General features: G+C 42.2%; 1 protein-coding gene across 1 annotated transcript; it reads right to left on the bottom strand.

Annotated features, from left to right (window-relative positions):
- Positions 1 to 1,968: 1,968 nt before the first annotated feature.
- On the bottom strand, positions 1,969 to 26,830 carry CHD1L (chromodomain helicase DNA binding protein 1 like). The gene is given in 25 exon segments (XM_067302188.1): positions 1,969 to 2,324; positions 3,011 to 3,119; positions 3,373 to 3,466; positions 3,468 to 3,488; positions 3,743 to 3,813; positions 4,615 to 4,713; positions 5,806 to 6,014; positions 6,719 to 6,882; positions 7,257 to 7,402; positions 8,753 to 8,918; positions 10,001 to 10,154; positions 10,584 to 10,698; positions 10,882 to 10,992; positions 12,328 to 12,401; positions 12,507 to 12,683; positions 13,867 to 13,963; positions 14,440 to 14,534; positions 15,708 to 15,861; positions 16,197 to 16,359; positions 17,191 to 17,272; positions 19,676 to 19,707; positions 21,421 to 21,535; positions 22,840 to 22,946; positions 24,414 to 24,526; positions 26,623 to 26,830. Coding segments are annotated over 25 exon segments (2,844 nt in total). The 5' UTR covers positions 26,720 to 26,830; the 3' UTR covers positions 1,969 to 2,245.
- Between the last annotated feature and the right edge of the window lie 103 nt (positions 26,831 to 26,933).

Here is a 26,933-nt window from a genome sequence, read left to right as displayed (position 1 = left end):
TCAAAGCAGATGTAGTTAGAAGTTGGACTTCTCTTTGGGTTCAACAGACTTAAATAATACTATTTAAAAAAGAAAAAAACACTCCATAAGCATTTTCAAAGTAAATTTAAAGGGAAGAAGTTAAGGTAGATTTCATCTGTAAAGGCCAAGAGGACTACAGCACGAAAAGGGAACACCTCCTGTCTGACTCACCCCCAAGTTGGAGAGCTGGAGTCTATTGCATACCATGACCTTTCTTCTTTGTGTACCCGTACTTAGAGGATGAAGGACATCAACAGGCAGGTAATCATGATCCCCTCTCCTCCATAACCCCAGTCAGTTTTGGAGGGAGGGGCACAGGACAGAGGCAGAGACCTATCTGCTCAAAGAAGGAGAGAGGAGCGTGAGGTCTCACATAGGAATACCTGACAACAGAGGTGGTAAACTCAGTACTCAGATCAACTTCATTCTGTTCCGGGGGTCTCAGCCTTGAGACAAATCCTTCCATGGCACAGTAGCCAGAGAACCTGTAGCTGGGCTGGGATTTGGCTGGAGGTGTGGGTGAGGCTGAAGAGCAAGACTGCGCACTTGGGAACAGTGGGGAATGAAATTTTTTAAAGGAGGGCAATAAATGTAAAGGAAAGGAAGAGGCAGAGGAACAGAGCCTTGAGCCTTCAGACTGATAGTACATATTAAGTGTTCAGAGAAAGCCATTATTATTATTTTAATTCCAGCAAACGGAGTGTTTTTCCATGCTGGAGATCACAGCCCTGATCTCTGAAGGGAGGCTGAAGACCAACATGTGCTTGCTGCAGCTGATTAACAGTGCCACCAGCTGGCCAGCTGGAAGAGTGCCAGTTCATGTAACAAGGAAAAAAATGTACATCTACCTACCACCTTATACCCCAGGAAGTCTCTACAGTCAGGCTTTGATCCTGCAAGCCCTTCGCCACACACATAGGGGCTATTCCTGTGAGAAGCTGCAACAAGGGTCTCACCTAGAGAGGTGCTAGGCAGCTCGTGTAAGCTTCAGCAGGGTAAAAGGAGATGAGAATTGCTCGGGGTCTTCTGGCAAAGATAAGAGTGAAAGACAGCATCCAACTCAGGAAGACTTCTTCTAGTGTGGAGGACACAAGTCAGTGTGATGAACAATGTCAGAATTAGGCTTGATATTATTAAGTAACCAGATGGTGATACAGAGACAGTGTAAGTTCAGCAAATGAGATGTGTATTGGCAATTAGATATTTAAAGACATACTTTCCATTGCTTGTGGGATAATTTCCTTTTAGAAGCTGAACTTACCAATGAATTAAGTTTGGCAGCTCGATTTCTCTCTCTCTGGTTGAAACACTTATTAGGGAAGGTATTACCGCCTGGTTGTACCCTATATACTAAAGACAACATTGCCAACAACATAACCTGCAGAAAAATTCTGTTGCAACACAGACTAAAGCCAACAGCAAGAATGCTGCATTAGGATTTCTTTACATTGAATTAACGGCTCATGGTACTTTTCATCCAGCGTTTTGGACAGCAATAAGGAACTGCTTTTGCCCAACAGCTGCTACAGTCAAAGAACTGTGTAATGAAAAAGCAGTTATGGGTGGAGCAAAGGTGTCATTTATAAAGCCATCTCAAATATTGGCAGCCTTGCATGACTTTGCCAAGAATTCTGGTCAGAAGGATACTGCTAGATTGTAGACACATGATTATGTGTCTAAATTTTATATCTGAACACATGCAAGTCAAATGGATTTCTGGGGAGCTGGAATTGTTTATACTGTGTGGGTGTCATGCCACATCATTAATGCAGTCCTTTCCACAGAGACGTTTACGTGTGCATGTACATAGAGTCCCAAGTAACCACTAAAAAGCTGTCTGAAAAAAGGCATAGTGTGACACAAGATGAAATTTGAAGGGCAGAAAAAAAAGGTCAAACAATACTGTATTGGAAGCCCTGGCAATAACTGAATGTAAGGGATAACAACTTGACCATCAGTGAAATTTTAATTTTCCATCTCTAAAACAGATTTACGGTTGAGCCAACATCCTCGTCCAAAGACTCTTTGAAATCTGAAGAAGGCCAATTCCACTTCAAGCCTACTGACAGCATATAAAGGTTCTGAACAATAAAGGCAGACAGATACAGAGACAAATAATGGCTGTGTACGCCATGTTTCTGAAGTGAATGCATACAGACTGCCTGCATGATATTGAAAAATCTTTGGCTTTTTGCACATGCTTCTCAATTAAATTGCTGTGTCTTCATGGCTTTGAGACTGTCATTGTAGATGAAGATAGTTGTGAAGCAGAGGAAGAGCCTTTATTCCTAGGGAAGTGGTATCTAATAACAAGTGTCAAGGAAATGCTGCAAAATGCCAGACAATGCGTCTAACAACAGACTCAAACAAGGAGACAGAATGCTCTGTACACTACTATCTTTGTTTCAGATTTTCAATCTGGGAGCATTGCTGACAGTGGCACTATTTAGCAAATGCATGTCTTCCTGGAGAAGTGACAAAACAGAGCCTCCTTGTAGATGTTTATTTCCTTTCCTGGAAGGTGAAAGCAGTGAGCTGTTTTGTTGCAAGTCTGTCCCAACACCAACTCCATCATGTTCAGCCAAGGAAGCAGGTTATCACTTGCTTAGAACACTGGAGTATTTTTTTTCCACGTGCTCCATTTTGATACTTTCTAAGACACTTTTGTTATTCTGAAATTTCAGTCATCTCCCCCACAGAGTTGACCTGACAGGTAAGTTGATGGCTGTCAACATAAAACTAGCGTGCAGTCCCAACAAATTCTGGCAGACATACTGAATCACACTAAAGTATCATTATCACTTAAGATGCTGAGCCCTCACAGTGTAAGGAATACTTGGACAAGAGTAGAGACAGATAAATTGAGTTTTCAGCTGGACTGTCATACTGTGGGAACTATTCCTTGCCTTTCTTTGCATCCACCAAGATCTTTAGAAGACTATTTCAATGTTAAATTTTGAACCAAGGAGAACATATTTCAAAAGGATACATAAGAGTGGGGATACCCCTTGCTGACAGATATTTTCGGATGAGCCACTCAGTACCATACCAGTTGAAACCTTTTGTTGCGTACCCAATACGTGGAAGATGCACACTTGCTGAAAGGGAAGGGAGAGTGCATACTCTTTAGGACATGATACACTTACAGAAAACAACCTGGAAAAGGAGTTCAAATTACCCAGCAAGAACAGAAGAAATATTTTGGAACACAACATGCCATTTGCTATGGAGACCTTGCTTTTACTTCATTTCAGGAAAAAACAGTACAGGAGACGTGGAAATTGGTTGTCATTTTTAGGTGGAATCCACATGTGGGTATAGGATTCACTATTCTGCTGCACAATCACTTACCATTCCTTTTCTTAGCTGCTAAATAAACCTTCTTCAGGCCCTTTTCCAAAGCAGGCAGCTTAATGCCAGACAAGTTGTTGGACCGATCCCGGTGGCTGAGCTACAATCAAGGCCAACTAAGGAAAAAAAAAAAAAAAAAAAAGGGAGTCAATCTACAATGCTAAGAGACATAGTGATAGCTGCTAAAAAATTGCATTATGCAAGTATTTAATAAGCTAGAAAAGCTCTCCTCTTCTCTAATGTTTAAATGCAACTTAGTCATATTTAGCATTCAGTGTCACTATTATTGGGAAGAAGACATAATGTTCATTTCACAAAGCTTCAGAAACATCTGGGCAAAGTAACACAAAAAAACCCTTCTCATTCTCACCAAGTCTTGCCCTTTTTTCCTGGATTTTTTGTCATCAATGGGGAATAACAGGGTTCCTCCTAACTCCAGGTCTGTCCAGAAAACAAGAACAGAACAAAAAATCAGCCCTGAAGAGTCAGTAGTGAATCAGCACACTAGTGCTGTGAAATCACAGTAGTGATTTCAATCTCATGTTCTGTACTTCTTGGCTGTTTTTATTCCCTCATGATGATTTCAGTTGAGTCAACCAGTCGTTTTCTCTGGTGAGGGAAAAAAGACAGACACTACCATTTCCTTGGGTCCCCATCCCCCTTCCCTCCCCTACCCCTCGCATAAACAGTCCGAGGCCACAAATGGAAGTAGAGATACTGAAACAAGTTAAAAATAATAAAAAAAAAACCTCCACCAGGAAATTAAGAAAACAACAGATCCATCTACAGATCTACAGCAAGATGCACATTCTTTACCAGCTCTTCAATGTAGCTCACATTTCTTAACATGCTCAGGAGAAAATTAGTGTTTGGAGGAACCAAAGGTTCAGTTGCATACTGCCTGAGGTGGCTTTCATCCTTCTTAAAAGGACTTTGACAGAAGATGCAGGGCTCTGTCTTATACAGTGAAAAAAATCCTGTGAGTAATGGACAAGGGCTTTTTTTTAATGACTTGCAGAATAGATCAGAATGACCAACCCCTGTGCAGAGTTCTCACACTCCAAACGAGTTAAGTTAAAGCACACTCTCTGTATTCCTACTTTCAGAGCTAGGGATGCAAATACCTAGAGAAAGAAGAAAAACCATCACCATCAAGGTATTCAGGTACCTCACCACTGCGACATCAATGGGATTGAAGCTCTTTCAAGTATCTAGGCCTAAGGTCATGTTTTAATCTCTTACCTTTCATCTTTCCTGCCATCTCATATATTTTCCTTGGCTGATCAGAACGAGTCTCCAGAGCTGTAAATAAACCGTCCCTTCCCCAGCAGCCAGAGTCATCTAGAGTGAAACGACAAGTTAGATTCCTAGAAACTGAGGTTGAAGACCACCATGGCAGGCAAGGCACCTATTCTGGTCAAATGTGATGAATGTTTATCAAAGACAGATATGGGAACCATACATGAACTGAAGTTGAACAGCACTCAGGAGACCATCCTAGAGGATAAACCTGAGCCGTTGAAAAAAACAAACTTGCCACAGTTTTTTGAAAAACGCTGCAGGAAGAATTCCTTCTTACTGCCCAGTGGAGATGTACATCTGAGCACTAATCATGGAGGTTATCATATAAACCTGTCAGTATCCTTGTATTCAGGGAAAGCATGAATCCATTATGACCCCAGATTGGTTGCCTGTGCTTCAGAGAACTAATTTGTAACTTTTGTTTTGTAATTTGTAACTAAATTAACTTCATTTGTAATCTGAGAACTTTTACTTTTGCTTGATATTTCTACTTTAAACAGGAGTTTTCATGCTGAGCTTAAATTAAGCCAAACAGATTACAATTTTCCACTAGAGCCTTGGTCTGGAAACAGCTCCAACAGTGACTCAGGAGAAGCTCTGTAGCTTGAATTTCTGCCCCTCAGCTTTAGTGTCTTAACAGAAGCCCTTAAATTAGGAGACTAGCCTATAGCCCTTTGCTCAGCATAAAGAGAGGCACCACAAGAGGGCAGCTCTGATCTCAGCCTCTGGAAGTGTCTGTCTCTCTCTGCTGGCTATATAAGGAAGCTGATTTTCAGTATCTCAGTTCAGTGCCTACAGCTTATACAGGATGAATAGAAGGCCCTCATCTCTGGAGGCACTGTCCTCATTTGGCTGCAGACTCATGCAACTTCAAGGCACAATGCACCTTTTGAGAGGCTCCTCCAGAAATCCACAGAAAGGGCATGAAAATCCCCATGTACCCCTTCCAAGCACTTGTGTGGGTTATACAAAACGGAGCTGGAGTCCGTGTTGCCTCCGCCCTGCTCAAGGGCATGTCGCACTCAGACCCAAAGTATTTCAATCTGGATGGGAATTAGAAGGTACTGAGCTAGAAGGAACAATTCAGGCCATTTCCCCACCCAACAATGTTCCTGTTGTTTTGAGTCCCACCTAGGCAGTGGACAATGATAACATCCTCCTCTTCTGCTGTGGGGTGGGTGACATCTCCCATGATGTACTTGATACAGTTCAGGTCTGGGTCTCTGTAATCTAAATCCACATTTAGCCCAGCATCCTCCTCCTCAAGCTCTTCCTCAGAATCACTCTCCTCTGAAGGGAGACAAGCAGATGTGTAATGATTTGCCTTCTACCAGGCCATCCTGAAACAAAACAAAAGAAGATGAGGTTCAATGAAAATGAAAGGCAGGTGGGACATGCACCTTGTGTTTTAAATCATTGCAGTGAAACACAGGAGATGGGGTCTTGAGTTACAAATCTCAGACTCTAGATTCAGACTTGCATTCTGTCTGCTCTCCTCCCCTATTTTAGACAGGGTCTGAGATTACCACAGTTATTATCTGTGCTATTAACAGCATGTGTCGGTGTGATAAGCTGACTGAAGGAACAGAAAGAGTGAGTATATGACAAGGGGAAGGAGTTATTTAGAGAGGTAACAAAGAAGAAGAACGAGGAAGCGAGGAGAATGAAGAGGGTCACAGATGTCAGAACAACACATAAGGGCCAACAGTTTCAGGAAAAACTTCTCCTAAAAGTTGGGTGTACATTCAGATATAGGGTTCTTTTTCATGCCAATCTCTATGAATTAAATTAGATGTGAAGGCAGGCCCCTTGCTAGGCGCTCAAGTCATTTTTCCCACTTCACATCCCTATATTCTGCAATTTGAGCACACTCTCAGAAACATGGCCTGCAGCCATTTTGTCACCCTCTCCTCCCCTCCTTCCCAGTCCCATCTGCCTGAGAGGACAGAGGGCATGACTTGTTTTTGTCAATCAGACACACATTTCCAGAGCACAGTGTTAACAGACACCAGTTTATAAGTAGTAGATGCAGTACAAAACATACTTTTTCTTGTGTTCTGCTTCTGCTTTTGCCTTCCTCTTTTCCTCCACTAGCCTTGCTCTCTTAGCTGCTGCTTCTTGGTGCTTCTTCCTCCTAGCCTCCAGCTCCTCTGTGCTCAGTGAGTGCTTCCTCCTGGATGACTGTTCACGGAGACCTATGAGAAGGACCTCGAGAAAGAAGGAAGTATCACAGAAACAAACTGCTCATCTCAAACCTTTGTCTGGTGCCCACCTTACCTAACACCCCATGTATCTTTCCCATTTGTCTACTTGTTCCAGGTATTTGTCATCAGATCCCAACTGTCACATAATTCTTGCTTTTGTGACCTAAGTTTAAATTACTGCCCTGCACATTAAACATCTGATCTGTAATCAGAACCATTGGATCATCCAGCCCTCAAGATTCAAGAGCCATCTCATTACATTTGTATCCACATCTTTTAACATCTTCTGCAAGCTGTATGCAAACTGGGAAAACTGTCAACCTCATTTTCCACAAGCAATTAAGAGCATCATGTGCCTAGTCATGTCTTTTGTCTTACATTTGCTTTGTTCCAGAGAGCTCTCCCTTCCTTGTGGGTCTCTTCGATCAAGGCTTTCTGAAAATCCAAAAGCTGATCAAATGCTTTTTTGTCTTCTCTGCTGGGTTCTTTTGAATAATCTTTACCTTCATACAGGTACATGTGATCTTTAAAAAATAATTAAAAAGTGTAAATAAAAACTAAAAATGGCTAACACTTAAAATACTTTGTGAGATCAAACAAACAAAAAAAAAAAAGGGCTTCTTTGTGACACTGCTGTAACCTCTATAAAAAAGGACATGTTTACACTCATAGTTTTCTGTATAGCCAGTGTTAGCATCCTGTTGAGACAACAGAATCAAGATTTGTCTCGTCAGACAAAACCTTTTCAGTTAAGGCATTTATATTGGCAAAGAACCTTTTGCCTGCTTCAGTCAATTAACTGTTTTAAGTTGTGGCTCTAACACCATTCTCTTTGGTAACTCCACCTCTTCCAGCAGTTAATCCATTTAGCTTTGCTATCCATTTGCAGGGTTACTCTTGTAAATGGATAACATACCTTTTTTTTGAGCTCCCAAACAAAATAAAAAGCACAGAACTCTGGAAATACAGAGTTACTGCTCATCAGGTCAACCATTTTTCTAATAGCTATTACAGAGTATGGTACCACTGCTCCTCTTTAAGTTATCATCAGAAAATATCACCTGCTAACTGCCAGCAAAGAATTACTTGTTGCTGGCAGGACACGCAATACCTATCCTGTAGGGCCATATTTCTGCTTCAGTCACAGATCTATATTTAAGTTCCATCATGTGTTCAAGATAGAAATTCAGCCTTTCTCATCATGACACTGGAAGGGGGAAAAATATCCTTAGAATTTATTCTCATATAATACAGGGTTACAAAGACTTTACCGTAATTGTGCGACATTTGGATCGGAAGGTAGAGTATTCAAGATAGAGTAGAGTTGTTGTAGTTGTTTAGACTCCATGACTCTGCATTTCTTATCTCACATATTGGAATTCTTTAAGATCACTTTAACTGGTAATTTTCATGGCCAATAATCTTTTGTTTGGAGACAAATACAGAACACCTGCTACATAGTCTTTCCCTACGTTACTGTTGTATCTCTAAAACTGTAGTTCCATCTTAACAGTTCTCTGTGGGAATAACTGCAGTTGCAGATTGACTCTTTCACTTTTTCTCATGAATTTCATCTGAAGTCTGAAAATACTTAATGCACATTAAGGAATTCTGCCCCCCCCAGCCACCTCATGAGGAAAATATTGCTACCATTATTTTACAGGTAGGCAAACAAGGAAACAAGAAGAAAAAGAGCAATAAAGGCTCATAAATTAAACTTGTAAATAGGCCACAAACAAAATCCAAGTCACCTGCTTAATTACAAGTCCACTTTACTTCTTGTTGCCTGAAAAACGCCACCCCTGTCTGGGAAGCCTTCTCTACTGGCATCCAAGTGTCAGGCATTTCATTAGATATTTAGATTCTTAACTTACTCTCTGTATCCTTCTCTTCACTCTCGTCTTTGTGTGGCAGCACAACATCCATTACCCACATCCCTCCTTTCGTTTCTCCAAGGAGGTTTTCTAGCTCCACATCCTGGATAGTACTCCCCTCAGATGAGAGTAATTTATCCAAGCCAAATTTCAGGATTTCACTCAGCTTTAACAAAGAGAGGGGGAAGTTCAGTATTAACATCTCCTAATTCAATCACAGTTTCTTGAGCTTCTCAGGCATAAATGCAAAGGATGTGCAAGTGAAGCAATCTAGTCCTTAATGTTACCTGTCAAAACACTTACTGTTTCACACTTAGTTCTCCCAACACTTGATGGGATAGACCTCTATGACAAATCTCCCTCAGCAATACTCATCTAGATTTAAATGGTCATTTTTCTCCATTAGCTGTATGACATGATAGCATTGTATTAACTGCATTCAAGCAGTTTTCTTCATAGACAGAAATGCCAGGCTTCCTTTCTCCCTCTACTCCTTTAAAACAAAAGCTTAAATCCCACAAAAGCCCAGCCGGAGAAAAATATCAGCATGGAATTTCCTATGGGCTCAGTTCCACTTCTTCCATGGAAATCACAATTGTGGAGATACATGCTGGTGGGGGAGGGGGGGAAATGCTATACAATTTCCAACCCTCCCCTAGGCTCAGCTGCACACAGGGTATATATTCCTCTATATTTCACTTTGCTTAAGGTTTGCAACCCCAAACTCTTAGCACAAACCTCAGCTTTCAGGTCAGAACTACATATTATGCCCTGATTCCTGAGAAATTTTATTTACCAAAAGGTCAACATAAAGTTGCCCAAGTTTCAGACTGGCAATCAAAAGCTGGCAAAGCACCTATTGTCAGCTCTGTTTGCAATTGAGAAGCGAGAGAGACAGATAAGTTCCTAGAAAACAATGAGCCAGCTTCCATTTTAGACCTGTCATAATTAAAAATAAACAAATAAAACAAAGTGAAGTTCTGCCTTTCCCTCTTCTCCCAGAAAACACACCCTTTTTCAACAACGGATGAACCTCAACATTATAACACCTGTTTTCAAATTTCAGACCTTGTCTGAACCTGGGATGTCATTGTGGTTCTTAAGACACATGCAACAAGCTATCATGTCCATAACGTACATCTCCTCCCACAAACAAGTGTATGAATAGGTCCAAGTCAGACATACATATAGGGGGTACATTTCTAAAGACATTACTGGAGTCAAACTGAGGGCACAGCTATATTTTACCTGTAACTCTGCTGCTCCCTGAGGCTTGGGTGCTCCCAGAGCAAACTGACCTCCTTCTACAATGGCATTTGTCAGCCGGAGCTTGGAAGCAGCTCTTCGGTAGATTATTTCTTCAATTGTATCTTGCCCAACCAAGCAGATAATTTTTACAGGCCTTGCAAAGTTTAAGAAAGTTGTTGTTATTTTCCTTTTTTGAGGTGCACTAAAACTGTTTCCTTGCATGGGGCACTAACCCATCATCCAATCGTTTGGTATGGACAAAGGCAAAAGCAAAATCAGGAAAGATAATCAGCAGAAATGTAATGCTGATACAACCGTTCCTTGACACAAGGAGAAATGCTCACTGCAAGTATGCAGCAAACCTCCAGATTCCCTCTCCTCCTCATCTACAAAGCTCCCACCCTGGACACATGACAAGAACTGCATGAGGCTGCAAGAGAAAACAAGGACATAAAACCCTCTCTGTTCTCCTTCTTTGCCCTTCAGTCTATTGTCCTTAAACCCTCCACTGCCTATGGAAAGGGAAAGCAATACTGAGACCAAGAGGGTCAGCAACCAAACCAGAAGTACCAATGTTTCTCACTTGCGCTGACCAATCCGGTGAGCTCTTGCTATTGCTTGCAAGTCATTTTGTGGGTTAAAATCACTATCAGTAAAAATAACTGTATCCACTGCTGTCAGGTTCATGCCAACTCCACCTAAGAAGAAAGAAGGTCACAAAATAATATTGCCAGCAGAAAATAAAGGAGCAGCTAGAGAATTTATGCCATGCAAGGTTCTGTCTGATCTGATCAGCTACATCAAATTCAATCCACTTCTCAACCCCAAATCTGAGTCTCACAAGGATCTAGGGTTGTTTGTGTCTCCCTTTCTTGACTTACCTGCTCTGGTGCTCAGCAGGAAGATAAAGATGGGCTGTTGACCAAAGTTCTTTATGGCAAGGTGTCTCTCTTCACCCCTAACAGAACCATCCAGACGCTCGTAGCTGTAGCCTTTCCGAACAAGCAACACGTATGTTTCTGAAATTCTGTCTATGCTCTCACCCCTCTTACGTTTTTCTCCACAGACTCCCTCCTGAATCTTTTTACACCAAATCCTTCTGCCTTGATTCTTATTTTATTGCTCTCAACTCCTCCCTTCTTTTCCAAATAAACCTGGTATAACCTGAAGCAGTGACGCACGCTTCCAGATCCACTGTTGGCAAAGGGTAATTTAGCTGAGTCTGAAGAAGAGACTCTTAGCTTTTAATTTACTGCTTGGAAATAAAATGGGAAAATTCAGAGCCAAAGTAAAAGAATGTTAGCACACAGTTCCATTTCAGACTACGCAGTGTTGGCTGTTGGCCTCACAAAACAGGCCAACTATTGGGTATTCCTCAGGCAAACTCCCACTGCCTTCAACGTGTGCTTTCCTGTGAGCAAGCAGCATGGGATATGGTCTTGCATTTGGCTTTATTCCGCACTAGTTGTTCAAAACCATAAACACCAAATAAAAGCCTCTTTCATGGGAATCCTAAGTAGGCATGAAGCCATGTGGATTGAAACAAAAGAAAATGTTCCAAGAACACTTTGGTAACCTTGCCAAAAATGGTCTGATCCAATCTGCCCTTGTAGACATGCTGGGGACCCACTGCCAGAAACCGTTTTAATCAAAAAATTCATTTCCTGGTACGAATGTGGCCCAATTTGCATGGTATGCTGGACACACTAAATTTGGAGCAAGCCTACTGCCTTCAGTGCAATTACTTCAATTAATACCTGCTGAAAGAAGAGGAGAATGTGTCCCTGTAGCACAGGGTTCTTCTCAGCCAGCACAAGTATTCAAATATCACTGTACTGACATATCTGGTCAGTGGAAACCAGCTTAGTGCCTCCAGACAACCTGATACAACTTTTCTGAAACCAACAGGGCTCTTTGCTCATGGACACCAAACTTGGATTTATTCTTATGACTGCTGACCCCACACCCACAAAACCTCAGGACTCAGGCACATAACTGAACACATCCTTATAAAGAAACATTACTACCCTGCCATCTGTTAAGGCCCATTTTATCAAGGAACCAAAGCTGAAGCTACTTTTAAGAACAACACTGAAGTGCAAGCCCATTTCAGGCAGATGGTAGCACAGCAAAGAGCTGAACTCGGGACCCCCCAACTCACAGCCCCGCATCTCGACTGCAACAATACAGTTTCTAACTACAAAGAAGCAATAAATCCCCATCATAGTCCCTTCTCCATCCTGGGCAGATCAGCCAAAGACAGAGGAAGAGCATATGTCAGAGATCATTAGGATAAGCCCTCTGTTGCCAAAGCGTGCAGAGTATACCTCTATAGTCCATGTAGTCTTGCAGGATATCAAGCAGTTGAGTCATCTGAGAAAAGAGCAAGACGCGATGGCCACTGGAAGAAGAAAGTGAGATTTCAACATACTGTGATAGCATTTCACAGAGCAGTATAGGGGTTATAATAGCTTAACAAGGTGGTGTTACGTAAGCAAGATCTCACCACCTCTGCACACTGAGCCTCACGCAGTCGTGGCCCATTCCCTCACTGCACACTGAGCCCCGCATCCAGATGCAGTCAGTCAGCCTCATCTGCCATTGCCAGTTGTCATATCTGGAGTGTAGAGTCATGCAGAGCTGACGAGGCTGTGGCACAGCACTACCGCTGGCTGGGTACTCCCTAATGAGGATCCAAAGGATACTGTTTAAAAAATGCACTCCTCAGCTTCAACTTAGCACCACGAGGTCTCCCTCACCACATAACCTGACACACTAGACTGTCCTCAAATCACAGCACAAAGTATCTTAGCTGCTGGGAAAATATAATTTCAGCATCTCTGGGACACTAGAGCACTTCCTTCTCCAACAAATGACCCTCAAAGATCATATACCATTGTAGACAGAGCTCAAGTGAGAAATCAACTCTCCTTCCTTCCAGCTTCTGCTCTAGGCCTCAGACTGTTTTACAGTGCTGTTTAAACAAGGCTTCACTGTTGAGCAGAATACAGGTATTTTGAAGTCTAGAAGCTGCAGAGGGCTGCTCATGTGGCAGAAATATCCAAGGGAGAGAAGCAACCACTCAGGGTGCTGTACAGCAGCAAGAAAAAGCCCTCTGGCCACATCAGACTGTCACAAGGTCTACAGAAGCTCTGTCCTTTGGAAGTAGACAGAGGGAAACAGCAGCCCAGTTAAGAGAGGAAGTAGAATTTGTATCATGCAGGAGGCACTGATGCACAGACTGCACAGGAACGCAAACTGCTGTTTGATTTGCCTCACATCAGAGCTGGAGGGAAATATCCAAGTCCTTGGGTTCCATGTTCTGAAGTCGCCAAAGCTCAAAATCAAGATCAGAGTTCTGAATGCCATTTCCAAGGTTTAGGTTGCTTGTGTTTCAGGGTTTGGCTTATTCTTGTTTTTTGCACCAAATTTCCTTTTCACGCTCACTATGCATTCTGCCTCCGGGGCTCAGACAGGCATGGTAGCGCAAAGGAACCGAACTGATGCATTGGAGGCTACCCACAGGAAACCCATGATCAAACCGGATGTACTGAACACCATGTCACATGTTTATTCCCCCAGGTTCCCAGCATAAATTTAGCAAATATGAGAACATGCGACAGAATTAGCTAAATGTTTAAAGGGAAGCTCCAAAATCTTTGAGGTTCCTCTACCATCTCTAATGCAGCCCCTTATACTGAAGTGACTACTTTAGGATAGTCAATAACACACATTAATTAGGGCAGTGTTTGTATTGGGGTGAATACCTGCAGAAGTTATGGTTAAACAAGGTAGCTCCTCTTCCTCATTTACCTTTTGTCCCTATGCCAACCCCACCCAGTCTTCCTCACCCCAACATAACATACCCAGCATACAAGAATGAAAGGAGTTTATCCAACAAGTACAGCTTGCCACTAGCTTCAACAATATGGTCTCCAATCTCAAAGGGCTCTGGCTCAACACCTAGAACAAAAAGGATTTTCAGAAGCAGCCCTAATATTATACAAGTAAGAACTTCATGGTCAACCTTAGCGTGTCTGCACTGCCAAATATTGCCAAACATTGCCAAACAGACCCCCAATACACCCAGGATGCTTGCTTGAAAAGTGATGGTCCTTCTCTCTCTCTAAAGAACACTTCAGTACAAAGCATCGTGATATCATTGTTTAGATGTGAGAAAATGTGCTGACATGAAAGCAATTGGAGGGTTAAAGGAAGAAACTCCAGCTTCACGTAGCCCTCCACTTTATTCCTCATCATTAGTGAACTGTCATATGTTGGAACTGGTCACAAGCTCAGAGCTGGTTCTGATTCATGTATAACATTATTTTTTATTTGCTTCTTTTAAGCACTACACTGTCAAGCATTTGTAGAAAGCTGTTGGGTGTGTCTAGAAACTGATTTATTCCTATTTCAAAAGAGAGAAAGAGTTTTCTTACCATTGAAAAGATATGGGTGTGCAACAAATTTCCGAAGCTGAACTAAGACATTCTGAAGTGTTACTTTGCTTCCTGTTTCACTTTCAAATGCATCTGGAACACAGAGTGGCATGGAAAAAGAAGTGAGCATGAAAGCCCACACTCCACCAGTGGGTGTGACTGGGAATGTTTGTGCTTTAGCACTGATGTGGAGTATCTCTCTACACATAACTTGCATTTGGATTTCCACTCTCAATCCTAACACATCCATTTTCATAGACCAGTTTTTCCCACATGTTTTTTGAAACAAGCATTTAGAAATAAGACCCTGATGAAAACTACTCTGCCCTGTCAAACACTTAGTTTCTGGACACCCTGCTAAGTCTCACTAGCATTTTTCTAAGAGTGATTTATAGATCTTGAAATCATCAAAAATATTTTGGTGCAGCTCATTTAACTTTTCTAACAAAAAAGTATCAGCACAGTCAGGATCTCCAGGGGAATCAGGAAGTTAAGGGATGCATGTGTGTGAGGTGAAAAAAAAAAAAAAAAAAAAGCATACATAGGCTGATGCTGGAAGAATCAAGCTCAGCTTGCAGAGTGATATTCCCATAAAGTGATATTGGCTCTTTGATGCACCAGACATTAGCACTAGCAGAACAAAGGGTCTCCATTCCCTACAGTTTTACCACCCCTACAAAAAGGTAAGCACTGGCAAACCATATGATATGCATACACAGAAGAGGAAGAATTCCAAGAGAAGCAAATACTTCATCTCTTACACCTCAGGGTGCTTTGTTATAGTTAGTTTGTATGAGTGCCAAGGCGTGAGCTATTATAAGAGTCTGCTTATACTGTCTATACAGTCTGGCAGTTTCCTAGAAAGCTCAAACCTACCACCAGTAGGTTTAAATTTGCTGTATGGCATCTGCACTGCTGTTGGAAAATTTTTAGAGATCCACATTTTATAAACTTCTGGTACAACCTTTTTGTCTGAATACAAAAACATGGAATAGATGCAGGCTTACTCAGTGGTAAGCCCAAAGCAGAATTCTGAAACTGATCCCTCCCTAGCTCTGCAACAGCTCACTAGATCCACTTGCCTCTAATTTTATCACAAGCTAAAACCACTAATTAAGCAGCCCAGAGCACTGAATTTGGCATGTTCATTCTGTGCATATTCTGCAGGCCGAAGTAGCTTCTGCTTCACTACAATTGAGCATGGATTTACAAACGGAATTCATTTTGTTTTAAAATCAACTGACAGGGTTCAAAACCCCTTGTTATCTAGATCTTTCATCAAAATGGCCTTATAGTACTTCCTCTGGAGAGCTGACATTCCATGATACAGAACCACTTCCACCTTCTTTGGCAGTTCTGCGGTCACCTCAGACTTCACTCTTCGAAGCAAAAATGGCTGCAGAAGATTGTGCAATTCTTTGGCTAGGCAGAGGCAGGAAAAAAGAGGAGATTATTGAATTCAATGTAAGGAATTTGTACAACAACTTCATTACTATCCTTTCAAAACAGAGGTATAAATGAACCTTACACCTCTTAGTGAAATGATTCAAGCCCAATTTTACAAACAGAGAAAACAAAACACAGCTGCAAACCTGGAGTACTTAAAAGCTATGTTAAGACAATTAATCATTACTTTTAATGGCTTCATTTTATATCCAATTGGCATTTAAAGGCAAATGAAGAGGACACAACACACCTGCTTTCTAGTCAAGACAACAGCCGGTTCTGATTCAAGTACAACATTGTTTACTACTTGCCTGACTCACTTTCCTTTTCAACCCCTTGGTAGTACTCAACAAACTCTTTTACTTGCTCCCTAGGAAAGATATGAGGGTCAATAAGGCTGAGTAAGGATTACAGTTCCTGAAGGCTGTTCTGGATTGGAGTGCCTGTGAGCAGCAGATTGAAGCCTACTGAGAACTGAAAGAACCAACAGCAAAATAAAATGATCAGGCCAAAGTGTCTGGAATGAAAAGTCACTTAATATACAACTCCACCCATGCCACTTGTATGCCCATCTTAAAGCTGATAGATGGCACAGAAATAAATGTCTGCAGAATGCTGCAAATGTCTGCCCAAACCAGCCAACATAAGGTCTGGAGCAACAGGAATTTTTTAAAGGTACATAGCTCATTGATCCCGGTGACAGCCCAAATCTTATGCCCACGTTTCACTGGCATGACAAGAGGTATATTCTACCCTGAGACACTCACAGCACTCCAGCAGGGGTGCTTGCTGATCTGGGACAGTACGAGGGAAGCTGAAACAATTCTACTAATTTCAATAAGCTCAGGTGACTCCATTAAACAAGACAATGGAAATAGTTCGACTCAAGCCCCCATGAACTAGGCCAGGGTTCCCTCACCTGCACAGATTTGTAGGTCCTCTCTTACTTTGTAACTTTTTATTGTCTTGGGTCAGTCAGACTCCTGACACTTCAGTCACACAGCTGTGGTTCAGTGCTATGTCTGGCTTCTTTACACTTTTCATTCTCTCAAATTGCTCCAACTTGTCAAGCGCAAACATGAGCCACAATAAGAGAGAATCTCCAAGCACTGTCCACCTCCACACAAGCCAACAAGATAGGCCCTGATTTATCTGCCACTAAATATGGGAATCTGTTCACCAAATCTGATGGAAACTGGCTATGGCCCAGAGCTTAAAAAATACACAGAAGGACAAACAGTGAATCCTTACCCTATACTGAAGAGAGAAAAGTCTTTAGCCATTAAAAGATGGCTGAGTTTTTACCTCAGAAAGCGTCCTGTGAAGCAGAGAGCTCTGATTTTTCAGTCTGTGGGCTTCATCTACAACCAAAGCAGCCCAGGTAAAACTGCAAACAAACACAAAACACCATGTTAAGTTAGATGCAGATAATTCATTCTTGTCAGTATGCAAAGACTGAAATAAGCCATGACTCTGCCTGGCTGAACTCGAGATGGCCCCACACCATGGCATGCATGCAAACATCACAAGAGGGAAAAGAAAAGTTCACAAGCACTGGCCTATGAGAGACAATACCACTTCTCAACTGTAGCTTAGATGAGTTTTTCTGAAATCAAAACTAAGTAAATTCACTTTACCATGTTACTTCTCTCTCCACGCTCATTGCTATGGGGAAAACGATGTAAGCACAGGTCAGTCAAACATGCAAGAAGGACTATCTTTTGGAGGAAGAGCCATGAAAGTAGGCCCTTGCACCTGTGCAAAACCCTGAGGTTGTAATGGCAGAGCCACTACAGGTCTTTTGCAACTCAACCAAGATAGGAGTTTTGACTTGTTCTGGGTCTGATACAGCCATATGCAGGTGTCTCATCATGCTACAGAATCACTGCTGACCTGGCAGATCCACTAGGCTTAATACAAACCCCAGATCTTTTCAGGTCTTATTGTGGGTGTGCACTTATTGCTAGGGTTTCAATTTCCACATCACAGAGTGATTTCCACACAGTCAAGTCTGGCTCACAGGTAGGCAAGGGAGGAAAAGCATGACACTCTATAGTTTTCTTACCCGCACACTTCTCTTCCTAGTGGAGTAGGAGAAGCCTGGAATCACAGGGACCTACTTTCTCCCCACAGCTCTTCCTCTTCCCTTGATTCCCATCTTTGCTATTTAAGAGTGGTTCTCCATTGCCAGGAAATGTCATTATTATTTTACAGGCTCTGCAACTGAATTGCAAAAGGGACACTGACAGAAGCTCAGATGCAGAGCAGAGTTTGATCTCTCCTGCATTACATGAGAGCAGGGCTCTTGCTCAACTCATTTTTCAGCTCTTTGGTCAGCAGAAAGCAGTGCATCTCCTGTTCTGCTGGGCCAGGCAGACAGCTGCACTCTGCTTTTGAAGCAGTCACAGAAAAGGCAACAGAATCCACCATTGGAGAATACCTTTTGTAAAGCTCTCAAACAAATAGCAGCAGTGATGACCCAGACTTTCCAGACTGTTAAGCAGAGAAAGGGGCAGGTTCCAGCATGGAAAACAAGAGCAGGAGAGAGGATAGCTGATATAGAAAACTTGTGAAACTGCTGGTGCTAAATGCCTTGTCCGTTCAGCAATGGTGAAAACCTTACCAAGTCTCAATTTTGTTACACTTTTAGAGGGTGGTGGGACATCTGATAACTATGACCCACCTTTAAAGTGCTCTAAGACACATAAAGGACAAGGCACAAATGCCACCTTTTTCAGAACGAATAACAGAGAGGGAAAATACTTGAGTGACATGACTTGGAATCACTGAGGTTATGTGCTAGCCTTAGATCTAGGAAATTGCACTGGAGCTGACGTTTCTATGATACCAGGGCTAGTTATTTGTTCTCCCTGGGTACTGACCGTTCAACATACCAGGCCCAAGCTGCAAAACAAGCAGAATCATATGCAGCAGCACAAGACATGGTTTGGAGCTGTAAGAACTGTATGCCTGTGGCCAGCTTTCATATTGCAGAATCAAGGCCTGGCTTCCACCATGATGTGTTCATCCAGCAAAATCGCCTATTTCCAGCAATGGCCAAGAACATGTGCTTTGCAGAAACTCAGCAGGGCCCCCGTAGCAGGCCTGACCAGTTGTGAACTGAGAGATCCGAGGTTGTGTCAGTGGCTGCTACTGGATTTCCGTTCCTACAGAGATCCTGAATCATTCATGATATGCGACTGCCCTGAGCATTTGTCACATGACCCCTACTACAAGGCACTGGCAGTATTACTAAAAGACATGAAAATTCCTCCCCATTTCAGGTGTAGGCTTCTGGAAAATCCTGCATGATCATGACAGTACTTCCTACAGGTTGAGTTTCAGCACTAAAATCAGTCTTGCTAGAAAGCATAATGCTCCCTAAGCCCTCCTCGGTTCTGACTGATAGCAAGAGGCAATAAACTGCAAGATGTGGTATTAGCATGTGACCACTATAATATATGGCAGGTCAAGTTCAGCAAATTTTGCATCTAATACTTCTAAAATCTGAAGCTTTTGAAGAACACCTCTGTCTCCTGGATTGATATTTAATATACTGCTATAAGCCACTATGTATCACTTTATTCTGAGTTAACTGTCTTAAAAAGTGTCCTTGGGGTGAAGTTCATATACATTAAAGATTCTTCACTGAAAGATGATAAAGGCAAAGCTCTAATCACCAGCAAAGAGCATCCATGAAGCATGGGATCTCTCACACATACAAACATACACTTAGGAAACTGCTGACAGACCCACAGAATTAATTTGAAAAAATTAAAACCATACTCACAATTTTAGAAATGCTGCATCTTTCAGGCAAATCTGTAATGAAAGAAAATGAATCATTACTTATGACTTAAGTTAATACATCAGTTAAGAAACACAGCATCTTTCTGTCTACTGCAAGCTATGGTGAAATGGAGCAGAGTGGAATGAAGTACGATCTAAAGAAAGTAACATGACAGCTGTTGTAATCACAGGCTGTTGTGATCCTACATTTTAACTTTTCTCTGGCAAAGCACCAGCAGTGCTCAGAGAAACAATATTACAGTGATTTAGGGGAAAGGTACAGACACCAAAGTCTCACCTCTTTTTGAACATCCTTCTTCTCACTCAGTAAGAAACATCGTACACCCTCAACATCACACACTTATTGATCCAAAGTAAACACAGGCTTCAGTGGATCAACCTGAGCTATTATAATGACTCGCTAATATCCTAAAGTGCACACATTGTTTGCCCAGTTTCAGATTCAAAGAGGAAGAGGAATCAGGTTGCTCAGGAGAAATCCTTAAAAAGCACAGCCTTTTACTATCAAAAGCAACAGAGAGACAAGAATACTAGCAAAGTGAGTATCTTGACACAGCTAATCATTTTCTCAGGCTTGCTTCAGTGTGAGCACCTCCATTTATTACATTTAGGACAAGGATTACATGGAAAAAGATGTAGGTTCAGAGTGGTCAGCCCAGGTCACACAGCTCCCAGAGGAAGGAGACAATAATACTTGAAGAGAGAGAAAGGAAAAGGACAAAAGGATAGGGAAATCAGAAGGAAAAAATGAACTAGAAGCTGTAAGAGAGGCTTTTCATCTAATTTCAAATTGGTGTGTTTGTTAAGAGACTCTTCAAAGAAAAATCAACATGCTATACGAAGTAGCACCTGAGTGGGACTGACTCATAAAAGAAAAATGAGGGCTTTTTTCTGCTCACAAATAAATTAACCATCAGGTCTTGCACAGTTCAAAGCAGTGACCAAGGGAGCAATGCTACTCCAGTCAGTTTTCAGGGGAGCTCTGGTCAGATTCAGCCCAAAGTCCTATCAATTGTAGCAGGAACTGTACCATTTTACAGTCCAGGAATGAGAGTTTTGTCTGAGGAGGGCGTGCTGAAAAGAGCACAACCATAGGCAAGCTCTAAGTGTTCCTGTGTTGCATGACTGATAGGATCTTAATAAAAATTACACGTGTGTACATTTCTATTAAACTTTACAGGTCTGTAATGTACCATACACAGACATATACAACCTGAGTCACTGCATATACTGTTAACAGGATGGATGTGTATCTGTTTTCTTTACTCAAAGTGTGATACAGCTATGTGATAAAGCTGGGGTTAAATTAGATCATCTTAGCGACAAAAAAATTGCAGAAAGTTAGATGAGTGGGTGAGGTGGGTTACAGGGGAGAAAATCACTGAGGAAGGTCAGAGATGTGTACAGGGGACAAGGCATGAGCTAGGCAGCACAGATGAATGAAAAAGGGGAGGAAAAACTTTGGATTTTTAAAATGGGGAGAGAAGAAGAAACTACAAAGAACACTCTTTCTGCAATCCTTACCTGCCTGAAGACAGCGCAACAATATGACTGAATAAGGAAATAGTTTGAGTTAGATAGCTTTGTTAGCCAAATCCCATAGGGTTTTTTCTTTTTTTCTATCAGTAAAAAAATCTCTGCTTTAATTAACACACTGCTACAAACATACTGTCTTACTGAGCCTAGGAAATTGAGCCCTCCTTCCAAGTGACAGACATCATGTACCTCATATGTTGTTAAGAGCACATGGAAATGAAATCGTCCTTTCAGGTTTCCCTGCAGTTTGGCTCGTTCCTCCTTGTTGCCTATGTATGTCACAAAAGAAAGACCTGGAGCAAACCTGTTGTCATGAGAAATAAAGAGAAAAACCACCAACACCAAGCTAAGTCTTTTGTGAGTTTAAGACCTTGGACCCCATTACCAAACCTAGTTAGTGCACAGCACAGAGACAAGGCTGAATTAAAACCTCCTATTCAAACACCTTAACCTCCTGCAAGAAGTGGCTGGATGTCAGCTCTCAAATCTAACCCCTTTCTGATTGACTTGTGTCTCAGGTTGGCACCTCATTTGCTGGTTCTGGTATGAACAAGTCCCATATATGCTGCTTTCTCTTAGCTCTCATAGTCCAACACAGGTGACTGCAAACCAATCTCATGGTACATCTGCTATTCTGAACTGAAAAAGCTAATGAGAAGCAGGATGCTGAACACACACTTTCCCCAGCTGATACCAAAAAACTGGTCCAAAGCCAGTTAAAATAAAGGGTAATGATGTCTGCAGCAAACAGTTCCAAGTCAGGGCCTCAAAAATCTATCCTCATAGCCAAGAAGCACATAAAAACAGTTCAGTAAAAGAGTTGGGATCATAAAATTTTTCCTCATTTAATCCCGTCACTAATGTTTCCCCAACATTCCTCCTGGACAGCTATTCACTGCTGATCTGTAGCACTAATTGATGCACTTTCCCCCAAGTATTCCAACTGTAACTCTACTCAAATCAGGTATTTTCACTTCAGGGTCTAAACCGGATGACTTCAAGTTTTGAGAGACAGCATCATCCTACAACCACATAGAAAGTCACCTGTTCTAATCTTTAACTTCCTGCCCCTCCTCTTTAAAAGGAATGTTTGGGTTCCAGCTTAAAAAAAAAAAAAAAGATTAGAAAAACTCTGCATAGTGAATGTGCCATCAGCACAGTCATTGCACCCCAGTGAAGATGGGTTGCATGCATGTCTGTAACAGTATTTTGCATGCCTCTGTTAGCATGCAAAGAAATGCACCATTCAATTTGGATCTTACTTTTCTTCATATAGAATCCTGTCTGTCTTCAGCAGATGTTGCCTAAGAGAGACTGAGCATGAAGAGTTACAAAACAAAACAATAAAAAGCAAGGAACTAGTGGGGGTATTTGTACTGAAAGTCATTCAATACTATAATTTGAATGAATCCATGTATACCACAACATAGTAGAGACTGTGCATTAACTACAAATGGTGTTTGCATTGATTTGTTATTCTGGTAGCTTCCCTTTTTACTTTTTTTTCCTTTTGAAAGGAAGAAAATTGTTGGACTGAGTATATTTGAAGAGAATCTTTGTAACTCGCTGGGCAAGAATATGATGATCTGGGCAACTACTGAAACTTACCTCTCCAGTTCTTCCTTCCAGTTGCTCAGAACAGACAGAGGACAAAGTATCAGAAATGTCTCTTTGTTCATTGATTTTTGGGCTAAATAAGCAAGTAGAGAAATAGTCTAGAAGGCAAAGAAAAGACACTTTTTTAGTAACAAAAAAGGGCTCAATTCAATAGCCTGAAACTACATAAAGTTTCTCCTTCTTGAGCTTTGTAGCTGGTTCCTACAGGTTCTGTAGCACAAAGTGGAACTGAAAAAGATACCAAATGAGAACCAGCATAAATGACAGAAAAATTTAGATCCAAAAACTGACCCTGACAGCTGGAGTCCCCTTTCCAAAGCCCTTTCTCCCATAGTCACAAAAAAGAAGAGCTACCAAACATCATTTTTAAAAATGACTAGTTTATTATTGAAGACTCATGGAATACCATGAGCTGAAGCAAAGCACAACATTCATTCTCCAACAAAACTGCAGCCTATCTAAAAACTCAACACAAAAAAATACTTTGATAAATGTTCATTTGTACTCAGCTTTAATCCATGTGTTGACAAACTCAGAAACCATCTTGCTGCAGGTGAGTCAAAATAATATCATTCTCACTGTACTGGCTGTATATTTTCCCTTTGTCACAGACCTGTAGACAAGAGAGGGCCTCATGGATAGCACAGCCCTGACTACAGCAGGATGCACTGGTGTGATCCCACCAGTCGGAAATCACCTGGGGTGTCTATGGCCTGAGGCACCACACTGCAAAGCTATGTGGGAATAAGAAAGTTATAAGAAATGAGATGACACTGCAGAAATGATCAACTCTGGCAGAACTATGTGAGGATATAATGATAAAAGATAGAAACAAAAATCATAAGGGAACAACGGAATCTGATTGGATAAAAAGACAATTCGGCTTGTGATTGGTTTAAATTGCTGCTTTTGGAGGGGGAACAATGGGAGGGAGATATAAAAGATTAATGCCATCCTACACAGTTTGGACCCTGCTCCGGACAGCTGGACTGACCACAGGACCCCTACCTGGTGAGAATGGGATGCCCACACCATGATTCCTCTGTGACTGACTGGGCACCGAAGGATCAGAATTCGTAAGACAGCAACTTAGTTGCAATCCCAAAGGGCACACAGAGTAATATGTAGTGCCTGGCTATAGCAAATTAGGCTGAGATTAATCTAAGGGTGAATAATAAATGCTTATTGCTTGTGGCTGTGCTACACCTGGAGTCCTTGCTCTTTTACAGTCCGCCTTAAGATAACAAACATTCAAAAGAATCTTTGGTGCAACACCACACCCTTCAACTCCACATACTATGAATTATACATTGAGAAGTCTCTTTAAAATCATCATTCACTTCTTTACAAAACCCTGAAACCCTTTTGGAGCATTACTCAGGACCTAACGAGTTTTAAGTGAATAAAGAATGAAAGAAACAGAGAGTTTTCTTTTGAGTAAGGACTTTAGGATTTGGTTGCTTAACTGATCGATCATTAAGGAGTTTTTTTCTCATCTTGCAGAAACATTGGCCAAACAAAAAAACAGGGCAAAGCTGATTTTTCAGAAGAAAAAAACCCTGCACCTGACAAGTCTTTCCAAGACCCATCTCATCACCCAGGATACAGCCATACTGGACTTCAAAGCACTGCACTAGCCACTTTACACCTTCTATTTGATAGGGACGAAGCTTAATGCCTGGGAATAAAAGCAATTTGTTACATTTAGGTAGTCATCCTATACACTCTATATACTGTTACACCTTGAAGCCAGGCGAAACAGGCCTTGCACAGACCAGACCTACCCAACCAACTGTGTTGCAGGAAAACCACACACTCTTTCAGCACAAGCTAGTTTGCCCTGCTGGAAAGGACCGAGACAATGGTATTACAGTGAATTCACTAAATTACAGCAATTTCAGGAATCTGCATACACAAAAATGCCCTAAGTCATTATATAGGCCTGTACAAGGATAATTGGGCCACTACTCTGCATTCCTACAAGACAGCTGGATTTTCAGCTCAGGCCACTTTTTAAAATATGTAAGAGATATGCTTTAGGCTAATGGCCTGGAAATGTTTGTCTATAACAGTCTACTATAGAATAATAATCATTTCTAAACAAGATGTTTTCCAGATTTCTCATGCTTAGGGTAGGATACACCACCACAAGTGTAGACCACCGTAGCTACCACTACTGCAGAGCAATCCCTATTCTCAGGCACAATACATCAAAGCAAACATAAAACAAATCAATGAGAAAATTTCAAGGTCTTTTCTTGCGCTTCGATTTAAGTACTGTGATTACTGGCAACACTGACACTGCTGCCCCTGCCACCCTAGCTGTCCCTCTACTGTTAAACATAAAGCTGAATGAGTGAACAGGGCTAGGACTAACTCACCAGTCCACAGGAAACAGAAGACCAAACTAGCAAATGGGTTGAGGTAAGGGTTCCCCACAGCTAAGGAAAGCATGCAAGCAGGCAGGCTGGATAGCCCAGGCACTGTTTTCTTTAACATCTATCATTCAAGCAGTGGAAAGCACTTTGTAACTTACATTAAACTTTATGACCCACTTTGAGGTAGATGAAAGTTGTCTTAATTTATTTGATAAAGAAGTACAGAATGGAAGTTGCTTGAACTAAAGTTGCACAGAAACATTCTAGCAGTCAAAACAGAGCCCAAAAAAACAAGATCCAGGCCTAATTCTCTAACTGAAAAGATAAAGACCAGGTGACTGAAACACCCAGGAAAGGCTTGCAAGAGGCAGCAAGCAGGGAAGTATGCCATTTTCTGTAACAGTCATGGCCGACTTTTATAAGCCCAAGAGCCAATTTTATTTCTAGCCAGATGGTCGAGACAGGACCAGTATAACCATATTTGTGCAGCACAGCATCTGCCATACTGAACCTAACAGATCCAAGCAATACCTCCAGCTAGGGAAGGTAGAGGGAGGAAAGGAGTGGGATGCACCAGGCAGTCTGCTAGCCTGGTGGACCACCAGGATGCCAGTCAGCATTCTTTAATTTGCAGCAAAGAACATATTAGGGAAGCGAATGTAAAGCCTCCCACCCAGGCTACACTCCTTGCAGAAGATGAAAAATGTTCTCATCAGACTGTATAGATTCTATTTCCAAAATATGAGTAAGGAGCATGCTGTCTGACACTTTTAGATTGTTTTTGTATTTCCCACCCCCCAAAATAGGAATGCTGAATGTATCCTGAGAAACTGAATATCAAATACTAGAATACTAAAGAAACAAAATAACTGTATTACCAGAACTGTTTATCAGTATTACAAGAGTCAACACTGATGATAAATGGACTCATAAGACCTGTGATTAAAAATTTGCCCTATTTTCTTGACGTTGCTGATTGGGAAGATACAAGAAAAAAAACTCTTATGTTTCAGTACTTAACCAAAATTAAAAAAAAAAAACAACTTCAATCATTATTATTTAGTCTTTATACTCTCTTTACTTAAATCGTTAAAGCGTGCGGTTCGGAGTAACACTAACAAACCACCCCCACTGAGAAGCAGGGCAGGAACTGCAGTTGGCAGCCCCGGAGGCGCCTGGCGCTACAGCCATGGCCGGCTCGCTACATCGAAGAGACAAACCTCATTAAAATTAGTGTAATTGCTTCCGCAGCTCTCCGCGAGAGAGCAGGAGCTGCCGGCACTAACGGGCGGCCGGTGCCCAGCAGGGCGGACGGGCCCCGCGCTCCCTCCGGAGCCAGGCCCAGCCGCGTCATTTAACGGCGGCAAAGCGGAAGCGCCGAGCGCACCGCACTGACCTGTCAGCCCCCATCGGTATATGTCCTTCTCCTCCACGCCCGGCCCCGCCGCCCGGGCTCCGGACGCACGGCGCAGAGCCTGGCAGAAGCAGGACATTCCGGGCAGCAAGGCAGCGCGGCCGTCCCGTCACGGCAAACACCGGCCGTTACGCCGTAACGGCTCGCCCTGCCCGCGCGCAAGGCGCACGCGCAGTCGTCGAGCGTCGTAACGGCTGCCCGCGCGCAGGCCGGAGCGCGCCCGGTGCAGGCGCTCAGCGCCCCCACCCGCGGGCTCTGCCGGGCCGCAGAGCCGCCCAGGGAGCGGGCGGGCC

This window comes from Apteryx mantelli, chromosome 1, assembly GCF_036417845.1.
Source record: "Apteryx mantelli isolate bAptMan1 chromosome 1, bAptMan1.hap1, whole genome shotgun sequence".
NCBI lineage: Eukaryota > Metazoa > Chordata > Aves > Apterygiformes > Apterygidae > Apteryx > Apteryx mantelli.
The sequence above is the reverse complement of the archived record's forward strand: the minus strand, read 5'-3'. Positions and strand labels throughout refer to the sequence as shown.